This window comes from Zootoca vivipara, chromosome 7, assembly GCF_965207765.1.
Source record: "Zootoca vivipara chromosome 7, rZooViv2.hap1.1, whole genome shotgun sequence".
Lineage (NCBI taxonomy): Eukaryota > Metazoa > Chordata > Lepidosauria > Squamata > Lacertidae > Zootoca > Zootoca vivipara.
The window spans coordinates 48,815,802-48,827,562 of NC_142590.1; the positions used below are offsets into that span (position 1 = coordinate 48,815,802).

At 42.1% G+C, this 11,761-nt stretch overlaps 1 protein-coding gene across 1 annotated transcript; it reads left to right on the plus strand.

The window, feature by feature from the left end:
* Positions 1-2,308: 2,308 nt before the first annotated feature.
* Positions 2,309-4,079, plus strand: GPR25 (G protein-coupled receptor 25). Its single transcript, XM_035121611.3, has one exon. The coding sequence runs from the start codon at positions 2,353-2,355 to the stop codon at positions 3,472-3,474; it is 1,122 nt and encodes a 373-aa protein (XP_034977502.2). The 5' UTR covers positions 2,309-2,352; the 3' UTR covers positions 3,475-4,079.
* Positions 4,080-11,761: the final 7,682 nt, after the last annotated feature.

The following is an 11,761-nucleotide window of genomic DNA, read 5'->3' on the forward strand; positions in this document are numbered from 1 at the left end:
TTCCACAGGGCGGATGCCACTACCAAGAAGGCCCTCTGTCTGGTTCGCTGTAACATGGCTTCTTGCAGCGAGGGAACCGCCAGAAGGCCCTCGGCACTGGACCTCAGTGTCCGGGCAGAACGATGGGGGTGGAGACGCTCCTTCAGGTATACTGGACCGAGGCCGTTTATGCTGAGTTTATGCTGAGTCAGGCTATGAGTCCCTCTATCCAGTATTGTCTACATTTACTGCCATCAACTCTCCAAGATTTCCGACGGAATCTTTAGCAGGCCTACCTGGAGAGATGTCAAGGATTGGACCTTGGACCTTTTGCATGCAAAGCAGATGCTCTACCACTAAGCTAAGGTTCTTCCCAAAAGGGAATGCAAATTAGCACATGCAAATCTATCTTTGTCCTTTGGGGGGGGGGTGAAATTTCATCCACTTTGGCAATGTCTAAATGACCACCATACTTCTAGATGAGCTCAGAAAAAACATCTAGCCAAGGATCCAATATCTGGGGTGGGGCAAAGGGTATGCTCATGTATAGGAGGCACAGTGAACACCTATACCACACTTAAATCATGTACAGTGAGGTCACACACACATTGGGGGGGGGGAGATTTCCCAGCTTTAGTTGTGGAAATAACCAAAGGAAGTGCCTGTCCTGAAGCAGAGCAGATGTGTTAGCCAACCTTAGCCCCACAGAACCATAATGAGCGGTGGGCATCAGTGGTTATCTGAATGGGCAGGAATGTAGGCCAAAGAGCCGATGTTGCCTTGCCCAGTGCTTCTTTCCTCATCTTAAGTATATTCTGCAGCTGGTACTGTTTGGTGATTTCCTTAAAAGGAAAACAAACCAGCCTCTCAGGAACATTTGTGTTCATTAAAGATGCTCTTTCAACCCTCCCATAGTACTATGGGAGGAAACCTGATGTTCCTAGTGGGTAAAGGTAAAAAAAAAGGTAAAGGACACCTGGACGGTTAAGTTCAGTCAAAGGCGACTATGGGGTTGTGGCGCTCATCTTGCTTTCAGGCCGAGCAAGCTGGTGTTTGTCCACAGACAGCTTTCTGGGTCATGTGGCCAGGAGGACTAAACCGCTTCTGGCACAACGGAACACCGTGACAGAAACCAGAGTGCACAGAAACACTGTTTACCTTCCCACTGCAGCGGTACCTATTTATCTACTTGCACTGGCATGCTTTCAAACTGCTAGGTTGGCAGGAGCTGGGACAGAACAACGGGAGCTCACTCCGTTGCAGGGATTCAAACCACTGGCCTTCCGACCAGCAAGCCCAAGAGCCTCAGTGGTTTAGACCACAGCACCACCCGCGTCCCTATTCCTAGTGGATAGTCAGCCTCAGACCTGTGTCCCACATCCAGTGGTGCCATCAAGGCAGGATTTGGGGACAGAAGTCCAGGGCCCTATTTCAACATAATGAGCAGGAAGCAGGAGAGGAAGCATGAAGGATTTGTGGGAAAACATAAGGTCTAGGAAATAATTTTTTTCCCGGTGATTGCAGGCAACACTTATTTTCTTCTTTTTATTCATTAAATTTCTATACTGCCTGTCATCTGAGGATCACAGGGCGGTTGACAATATAAAAGCACAAAACACATACCATAGTAACAAAGAAAAGGAATAAACCCGCCCCTGCATACTTTAAAAAGCCATCAATTGTTTAATTAGCCAAAAGCTTGGGTTTTTTCCTGGCGCCTAATTTTGCACTAGCAATTTAATAGCTTTGAGAGCTCAGGTGGAAACCCTATTGAAAAATAAAGCAGTACAGTAGTGCTAAAGAGCAGAGCTTGACATTATACTCTGTGTGAAGACAAACAATTTTGTATATGCTGATCATTTCGTTTAAGAATCACTTCACATGAGGCATCCAGAAAACAATTTGCTATTTACAGTAATAAAAAACATATATAAAACTATATATCCAAATCCATTATACTAACATCTCCATCTAAAAGGCCTGTTTTATGCATGCTTATGGCCAGTAATTCATCTCACTAAAATAAAATCAAAATCAAAATTCTGCAACGAAAAAAGCAGTTGTCATTGAGTTTGCACATCGTGGCACACTCCACCTCACCACTGAGTGCATATGTGCCCCTGGCCACACCCAGGAATGCCAATACCCACTTTTTGCAATCTTGGGTTTCCAAAATTAGGCTGATCTGATACCTTCTAGCTTGGCCCCACCCTTAACTCTTCTTGAAAACAAAAGGAAGTTAAAAGCAACAAGAAAACAACTTCTCAATTTTTTTTTAAAAAGAAAGACACCCAGCCTGATACAGATCAAAGTGCTTTGCCCAGCCTATGCAGTAGCAGCACTTAATACTCTTTGGTTGGTCCTTGCCAAGAGATGGAACCTGCTCAGATGGTGACTGGATCATCGATGACTGAAACCTGGAGTGGCGATTTTGAGTCATCCACTATAGACAATTATGGTGACCTGGCGAATTATGACATTTGCCACCTGCAAGAACTACCATTTGCCTATATTTTTATCCCCACCGTCTACTACATTACTTTCCTCATTGGTTTCTTTGGGAACCTCTTTGTGATCCTGTTGATGGCACGAAAGGAAGGCCGGAAGAGGCTCGTGGACACCTTTGTCCTCAACCTGGCCGTGGCTGACCTGGTCTTCGTATGCACTCTGCCTTTCTGGGCTGTATCAAAAGCTCTTGGTTACTGGTGCTTTGGCGAGGGGCTATGCAAGTTCAGTAGCTATGCCATCACTGTGAACCGTTGCTCTAGCATCTTGTTCCTGATGGGCATGAGTGTGGAACGCTTCCTCGTGATGACCAAGCAGTGGGATTCCAGGACCGTCAGCACCAAGAAGAGCATAGCTATGAGCTGTGGTTGCATCTGGGTGTTCTCCCTTCTGTTGGGAATGCCATCTCTATTCTACAGAAAGTTGAACCTGGTGGATGACAGGTTTTTGTGCCATGACAAGCCCTCCCCCACCTTCAGCTTGATTATGCTCATCTTGACCTTCCTCCTGCCTTTGGGAGTAATCTTGTTCTGCTATTGCTCTATCTTCTCCAAGCTTCGGAGCCATGTCCACCTAGGCAAGAGGAGAAACAATGCCCTCAAGATCATCTTTGCCATCGTTGGAGCATTTATCTGTTCTTGGCTGCCCTTCAACGTGTTAAAGGTATTCTTCGTCTTCACCATGGCCCAGGACATCCATCCCCCCTGCTCAGCAATGATGGCTCTCACGTGGGGGCTGACCATCAGTGCTTGCCTGGCATTCGTAAACAGCTGTGTTAACCCTATCATCTATGTCTTTATGGATCAGCAATTCCGACAGCAGGCCCTGAAGCATTTCCCTGCTTTCTGCAGCAAAAGGGGAAATGTGCAAAGTTCAGCCCTGTCCTTTTCATCCACAGACACAAGCCTCCTATTTGCCGGCAGAAAGAAGCCCACACCAGCAACATCAGCTCGGGTAGGAGACCCAGAGAGCAAAGGGGTAGGTTTGTAAGCCTTCAAGAGTGGTACTGTATAATGTTGGCTGGACTGCTGCAAAAAGCCAGCAAGATTTCTGAGCTACGCTATTTGGGGAAAGGAGGGCAGGGAGATGAGTTAGAAGCATGTACTAAGTATGTCAAAAGAATGGGTATAAAGATTCTGTCCATTTGATGTAAATCACAGTAATATCAAGGAGGTAGAATTCAGTTATCCAAACATGTATATCAAATGCATAAAATCAGCTCCCACTTATGTAAATTGCCTACCAATTGCTACTGCACAATAAGCAGGCAGATTTAACCTACCAGTATGTAAGACTTCATAAAGTGATTTCAACTGTCTAAAATGGTGGTATTATAGATTTAAATAGTTGCAATTACAGTAATATATGCTGGTGAAAAGTGAATGCTTTTAGCTGTATGTACAGTTGCTTCCCATCTGCTTATCTCCCCATATCTAGATTTCATGTAGCTTTTACTAGTTTGATGAACAGCTGTTGATCCTTGGTTGAAAATATGCTTAAATGAGTAGAGAAGGAAAATGAAAAAAGTTGTTGTGTAATTCTATAGCAAATATTCTTTGAAGCAATAATGTGAAAAAACACCTGCCAAAAAAGCAATAAACGTATGTTTAACTAAACCATAACTATGTATTTTATTTTACTTTAAATGTTCTGTTACCATGATGAAGCTGTTCCAATTTTGTTTTCCAAACAGTTTTGTTTCCATGAAGTCTGGGTTTCTTACAGTAAGCTTTCTTAATTTTGATTAAGAAATATATAACTCTACGTATTTGTGTTAAGGTTCTTCCTTAACCAAAAGCAGGAGGACAATATTACCACAGTGGACAGCTGCTGGGGGTCACATTTCAGAGAGGGCAAGGCTAGTCCCACATGCAATACACGTTTTTCACACATATATACGCATACACCTATTTCCTATTGAAACAGAGGCCCATATTTAATTCTTAAGCTATATACCTTTAATGTACCTTTAAGGTATATTCAAAGCTCCCCCCACCCCAAGAATCCAGGGAACTGTAGTTAAAGGGTGCTGGGAACTGTAGCTCTGCTTGGGGTAAACTACAGTTCTCAGGATTCTTTGAGAGAATGTGCTTTGAATGTGCTCGAAATGTATTTAATATTCTTCTTCTTCTTCTTGTTGTTGTTATTAGTCATCACCATATACTGTACACAAGCATCTCATGGTGATGTACAATTAAAACAGCAAAAAGTGTTTTAAAGCACCACAGATATATTTAAGAAACAATACAGTACAAAACAGGCACCCATGCCAGAGACCCATTCATCTAGCTGGGAAAGCCCATCAGACAAAAAGGTCTTCAGTTGTTTCTGGGAAGTGCAAAGAATAGGTGTCCGACATATCTCATACTATTCTGAAGAACAGAGGCAGCTGCACCCAATTTGCTGCTTCCAGTTACCGTGGAACAGACTTCTGACATCTTTGGAACCTGCAGAAGCTCTGCTGCAGACCTCATTGACTTACTAGGTATATAAGGGATAATAAGGGCGTCTCTCAGGTTGCCTGGTCCTGAGCTGTACAGGCCTTATATGAGATAACTCATTTCATGTTATGGTGTAACTCCACTCGCCTTTTCCTAACAGACTTTAAAAATAAAACAATAAAACATGTTTTTTTAAATATAAGGGGAGAAAGCTCTTCAACTCTGGCACAATTCCCAGCAGCTTTAACAAACTACAGTTCCCAGGATTCTTTGGGGGCAGATACGCTTTAAATGTACTGTGCGGCTGCAGCCAAGTTAAAAAAAACAAAACACACACAGCAAGTTTCTATTGCCAAAAAAGAAAAAGAAATGACTGGGTTAGGGGTGTGGGAGAATGCCTCTTCTTAGACCTGCATTGACTAATTATGAAACACAATCTTTCACAGAGACTTTGATTTTTTTTTAACAGGTTCATCATAAGGTTTGCTGAAACTCAGGTTCTTAAAATTTAGCTCCGAGGCTAAATGCACTTAGAGAACAGAACTAGCCCGAATCACTGCTTGTTGGTTGCAATGCAATGATCTGTCGAAAATCTATTACTGTATGCAACAATCCATTTCAGCTTTGTTGTTTGCATTAAAATAAAGCTGCAATCCTAAGCATTTTTACTTGAAAGTTACGGAAACTCTACAAAAATCAGAAACATTTACTTCAGAGTAGATATGTTCAGGATAGTAACATTAATGTAAAATATTTTCCCTTAAGAAATCTGAAACCCACGCATTTTTCAACCTCTGTGGCTTTTCTGGTAGCGATGATCCCACTACTACATCAAAGAGAATATACGCTTGACGACCCTCTTTTGTTTTTTCTATAACAAACACGGCCACCCACCTTAAATTTAGGAGAAGCACATATCTTTAACGGGACGGCGAGGGGGGGGACCCAAAAAAGAATTAGAAAAAACTCAAATATGGATAGGGTTTTTCTTTTTCTTTTTTAAAGGAATGAATAATTTCGAGGAGAAAAGCCCTGGCACATTTTACTGCAGCAGTGTGGACGCTTTGATATGCCAGACAGGAAGCATCCTGGGAGAAAGGAATCCTCGGCATAGCTGATTCTGCGCGGGGACATGTCCTGCCTTCAAAATCTCAAAGCCCAGGGGGCAGATCCACAACACCATACATTTAGAACCAGTGCTTTTTTTCTTTTAAAAAAATGTTTAGGGGTACTCGAGAAAATCAGCATTTTATTGTTCAAATCGGGGAAAATAAATACAGTAAATGAACAAAAGTACAAAGATTCACAAAATGTCTAAGGGTATGCTTACCCCTGCGCAACCCCAGGGGAAAAAGCACTGTTTAGAACACATTCAAGGCTTAGTTCACCAGCACTTTTTCAGAAAGAGGAGAATTTTTTTAGGGAAGATATGACCAGTGCTCTGTATAAACAAAGCTCCTGAGATATTCCCACCCTGTCTGAAGCCTAATCTATTATCTTCTGATTTTGAGCATCTGCAAGAACAGGCAGCGTTATTCCATGAGATGCCAAGGTATGAATGAGCCCAGTCTCAAGTTTCGGAAGTTTGCTAAAATAGTATGATATTGATCTAAAAACTTATATCCTGCTCCCCCCCAAAAAATTTTTTTAGAAACTCTAAGCATATTGCAATAAAATAAAACCCCACAAAATACATTGACAACCACCAGAAAATATCAACATCGTAAGAACAGAAATCCAAAATTGACAAAACTAACAAACAACTCAACACCCAGGAAAAACAAAGCGAGGGCAAAGAGAAAGGAATACAATTTAACATAGTCATAATAAGTGGAGAAATGTTTTTCAGCTGAAGGCCTTCCTACATACTCAGATTTGGGCCAAATCCCTAAACCCGAAAAACATCAAGGCTTGATGAATTTCAACAGGAAGCAGACTCCATGGGCTGCGCCATCATAGAGAAGGCATTATTTGTAACTGCTTGGCTGGTCCTCAAACAGCCACTCTCTGCCCCCTCTGTGTTATCAGCTTTGTTGCCCTCCACACATTGGGGTTGGACTTCTGCAGCAGGGAGCTTCCATACTCATGTTGGTAAATCATGTAGGAATCCCACATGAGCAGAGAAAAGGTCCTGATGCAGAAGTTGGGCCCCAATGCAGGCTGTAACAGTGATGTGACAGAGAGAGGTGAGGCCAGGGTGTGCATCTCCCTTGTACAACTGGAACGCCTGAATAGGCAGTGCTGGCACAACACCTTTTCCTGCCTGAAGCAAAAGACAGGATGGCACCCACTTTGTGTTCTGTGCACAGAAGGTAACCAGACTGCCAGCTGAATCTTATGTCAACACTGGTGATAGGGCAGCACCTGAGAGTAGCAGGCTAATTTAGAAGAAATTAGGATTACCTTAGGAAAAAATAGGATAGGCCATGTGGCACATGCCACTCTGTCCTCCAACATCCTACCACTGCTCCTTGCCCTGCAGCACCTGAACCATCTCACCCTGCCCAATGGTAGAACTGGCCTGTGAATAGGTCTAGAATTGTACTTGGAACAAGCAGAAAGAAACCAAGAAATACAGTACGTTTAAAACGAATCAACACAGACCACAAAAAATTATTTGGCAGTTATCCTGTATTTGGATCACCTTATCAGGTTTACAATTCTGCAGTTTCTCAGTTCTAAAAGGGTAACATTCATTCATGTTAGCTATACTGTATACCAGCAGCATCAAATGACAGAAGGTCCTCCAGAGGACTTGTCTACTGAGTATTCCCTTGATTTGCTTACACAAAGTTTATATGGAGTTTAGATTACGGTACACCTGATCTTTATTCGGCATTTGTTCTGATTTGTTTGCTGGGAGGTTGCATTTGTGTGGCAGTTATACATCTTCCCATTAATCATTCATTCATCTGACATTTCTCAGTGGGTTTCCCTGTTGCTTTCCTAATTGCAAAAAAAAACCCATTTCTGTTCTTTTAAGTGGGTTTGAAGTGCTAGGACAAGAACACCTTAATCCTACAAACCTACATTTGCACTTGATTCCTTCCCACAAAATACTGACCAATTTGGAGGTGACCAGAAAATGTATAAACACCCTGGGATGGTCTCTTGAGCTGAAACTGCTCATAAACCTGTTTTCTTCAGAGCATTATGTGCTGAGGTGGGATGTAGGCTATTGCGGTCACAGTGAGTTGCAAATAACTGCACAGGCTCCCCCTCATCCACCACAGCTTTAGGCTGTCAGGTTGCACACCCAGTGGAAAAAAACAAGCATTTGGTCTGCAGCGTATTTGTGGGTTCAGAATAGTCAGAAATATGCAGCCATAATCCTACGCGAGTCTGCTCAGAAGTAATTCCCACTGAACTGAAAGGAACTTTCTCTCAATTCAGTGTGTTGATTGCAGCAGCCTTACATCCCAATCCAATGTATGCTTAAAGGTAAAGGAAAAGGGACCCCTGACCATTAGGTCCAGTCGTGACCAACTCTGGGGTTGCGGCGCTCATCTCGCGTTATTGGCCAAGGGAGCCGGCGTACAGCTTCCAGGTCATGTGGCCAGCATGACAAAGCTGCTTCTGGCGAACCAGAGCAGCACACAGAAACGCCTTCCCGCTGTAGTGGTGCCTATTTATCTACTTGCACTTTGACATGCTTTCGAACTGCAAGGTTGGCAGGAGCTGCGACCGAGCAACGGGAGCTCACCCCGTCACAGGGATTCGAACTGCTGACCTTATGATTGGCAAGCCCTGGGCTCTGTGGTTTAACCCATAGTGCCACCCAGGAGTAATTCCTACTGTGCTACTCCTAGGTGAGCCTGCAACACTTTACTAGACATGTCTCAAACTGCTGTTTTGTTCGGTACCTGTTAAAGACCTCTGTGTGGTCCCTGAACATTGCAGTGTTTCTACAATGCGCAAGCTTTTAAACAACACACACAAAAGTGGGGCTTCCTTCTGAATGACAAGTATAGGCTTGCATTGTGTGTTTAGGATGGCAGTTTTAAAGTCCAATGTTATGCATGTTTACTCAGAAGTAATTCTCTCTTGTTCAAACATCACATTTTTAATATGTTGTGGGTCTGTAATGCATAACTGCTAAAATCGTAACCTGAAGTGGATTGTAAGATTCGTGTCTGACAAAACCCAGGTTTTCATAATTATGCTGGCTGGTAACCTAGGATCTCTCTCTGTGTGTATTCTTTCAGAAAGAAGAACATGTGATGTTGAAGTAGCAGCAAACAGACAGGCACCCTGCAGTACCATAAGCATTAGGGTGTCACCTAGTGTGCATGTGGAAAGGGAAGGGATGTGATCTGTGCCCATTGTTTTGCAATTATGTAGATCCTAGCGTTATCCCCCACTATTCTACATGGGAATCATGGAAACAATTCTGATGCTATGGGGAATCTGGCACATAATATACACAATGCAAAAACATGTCAGAAGATTTTAAAAGCATCATTGCACATGCACAGAGACTACTGGTATGTTATAACAGCTGGAAATGCAATTACCTGCATTATTGCAATAGCATACTGGAGACCCTTGCCTAGAGGTGTCCTGAGTAGTGTCAACTCTTTCTATGCATATATGGAGGGCTCTGTTCACTCTGCTGTGGAATGCGAATGTGAAAAGGGATTTTGGATCTCAAACTGGAAGTTTCAGCAGAACCCAAAAAAATAGACCAGGACTGCAATCCTAAACACACCTACGAGGGAGTAAACCCCAAGTGAACATAATAGGAACTTTATTCTGAGTAAACATATGCACAGGATTGTGCTATAAGTCAGATGAAACTAATCAATCGGAATCAAATGATTCTTCCCATTGTAACATGGAAAGTGTGAGATGGGAGAAATTCTTCTTCACAAGAACCGAATAATTCAGGGTCATCTACTGAAACTGATTGGCACTAAGTCAGGGCAAGCAAAAGGAAGAACTTCATTGCACATAGTTTATTGCTGCATGGTATATAATTCATTGCCACAGATATAACTACAGTACTGCCATTACCTTAGATTAGTTTTAAGGGTTTTAGACAAATTATTAGACTACAAATAGTCATTATCATTAGCAGCAAAATAATGGAGCCTCCCTAATCAGACCTAGTATATCTTTGTTTGCTGCACATATTATGCATCTCCATCAAGCCTTGCATATGAGCTTCTCAGGGGCATCCAGCTAAAGACAGTTAAAAAACTGGGTGGAGTCAGCAACCTTTGTGCTTATCCAATTTAAAATAAACTTCAATATTTCCAATCAATTCTTAATGTTCTCAGTCTGGTGCAGTAGAGTAGGGTATCACTCTTTTGATGCTTACTTCCTTTTCAGTGCTAAAACAGTAAGCCTATGCAAGATGTAGATATGTCCTACTTACTGAAGTATTTTAAGATTATAGATGTTCCAAGGCAGTTAACAATATACAATTTTTTTCAGTAAACACTGACTTATAATTCAAATGTCAATCAATAAGACTGGCGCGATGCAATTCAACAGCAAACAACAAAAAACTCCAGCAGTAGCATATATATGGTGAAACCTTCAATTAAAAGCCACAGAAAACAAACGAGTTTTTAAAACTTTCTTAAAAGCTTGAACTGATGGAGCCATACATATATTGAAAGGAAACCCCCCCCCCCAACAGAGTTTGCCAGCCCAGAGATTTTATGTCCCAAGAAATGCAGAGGAAGCGTGGTGATTGCTTTTAGTGGCCTAACTAGTCATTTAAATATTGCAAGAAATTTTTCAAGCTACAGGTTCTCAAAGAAGGCAGCATTAAGCAAAAAAAGGGTTTTCATATCGCTTGATAGGAGTGGAAAGATGAAACTAGAGGGGGCACAGTCTAGAGAATGGCATGACTAACAGCCCAGTGGGGCTCTGTACATGACTCCCATTCTCTCCCCCACCCCCCACAACAAAGAGCGGCTCCCCACACCACTTGTGGTAACATTTCATTTGGGTTTTTTTTTTTGCAGGTGAGTTTGCAATATGCAGGCAATTAAGAGTTATGCATCCCACAATGGTCTATTGATGTTTGTTTTAAATTTCTTTTTGCTTTTAATCGGTTTTTAACTTTTTGTTATTTTATTGCTTGGTTTTATGTTTTTATATTGTTGTAAACTACTGTGATGTATTTTTATGATACAGCGGTATATATATATATATATATATATATATATTATAAACAAATAAATATGGCAAAGAAGTCTCCCGCTTCCCATAGAGACTTATGGTGCCTGTATAATTACTTATCTGCAGACATGCTGGTTGAGCAGCCATAGGAGTGCAGAAGGCATTGCACAGCCAGGCAGTGCTAATCCTAAAGCCACAAAAGTTCCATGTCGTAAGGACTCAAACAACTCATCCTTCTCTCTAAATGGGGTTTGCAATAAAATAAAATAAAAATTAGCAAATGGTGGCAGATGCACCCAACGGGCTGCCTAGCACAATGCTGAAAATCACCAGCTGTGTGTACTGGCTTTTTCTCATAACCACCATATGTCAAAGTTGTTGAGAGAATGGGCCTTAACTCTATGATGCTGCAGTTCTAACTGCAATGCATAAGCTGATGAACCAACAGCCAGAACAAGCTATAAGAAGAAAGCCCCCAGAACTCACCGTCTTGCAATGAGGATACAAGTCTCTTATTCTTCCTCCTGATGTTCCATTGCTATTGCATGAATGTTACAGGATGTTTACAGGCAAACTGGTACATAATCTACCGTTATATATTTTATTTAAATTGTGGCTTTGTCTATACCAGCAGTGTTCGGATGGCCCAAGAGACAAATTTCCTACTGCCTACTCTGCCAGCCACTCAGGATGTGGTCAGCTCA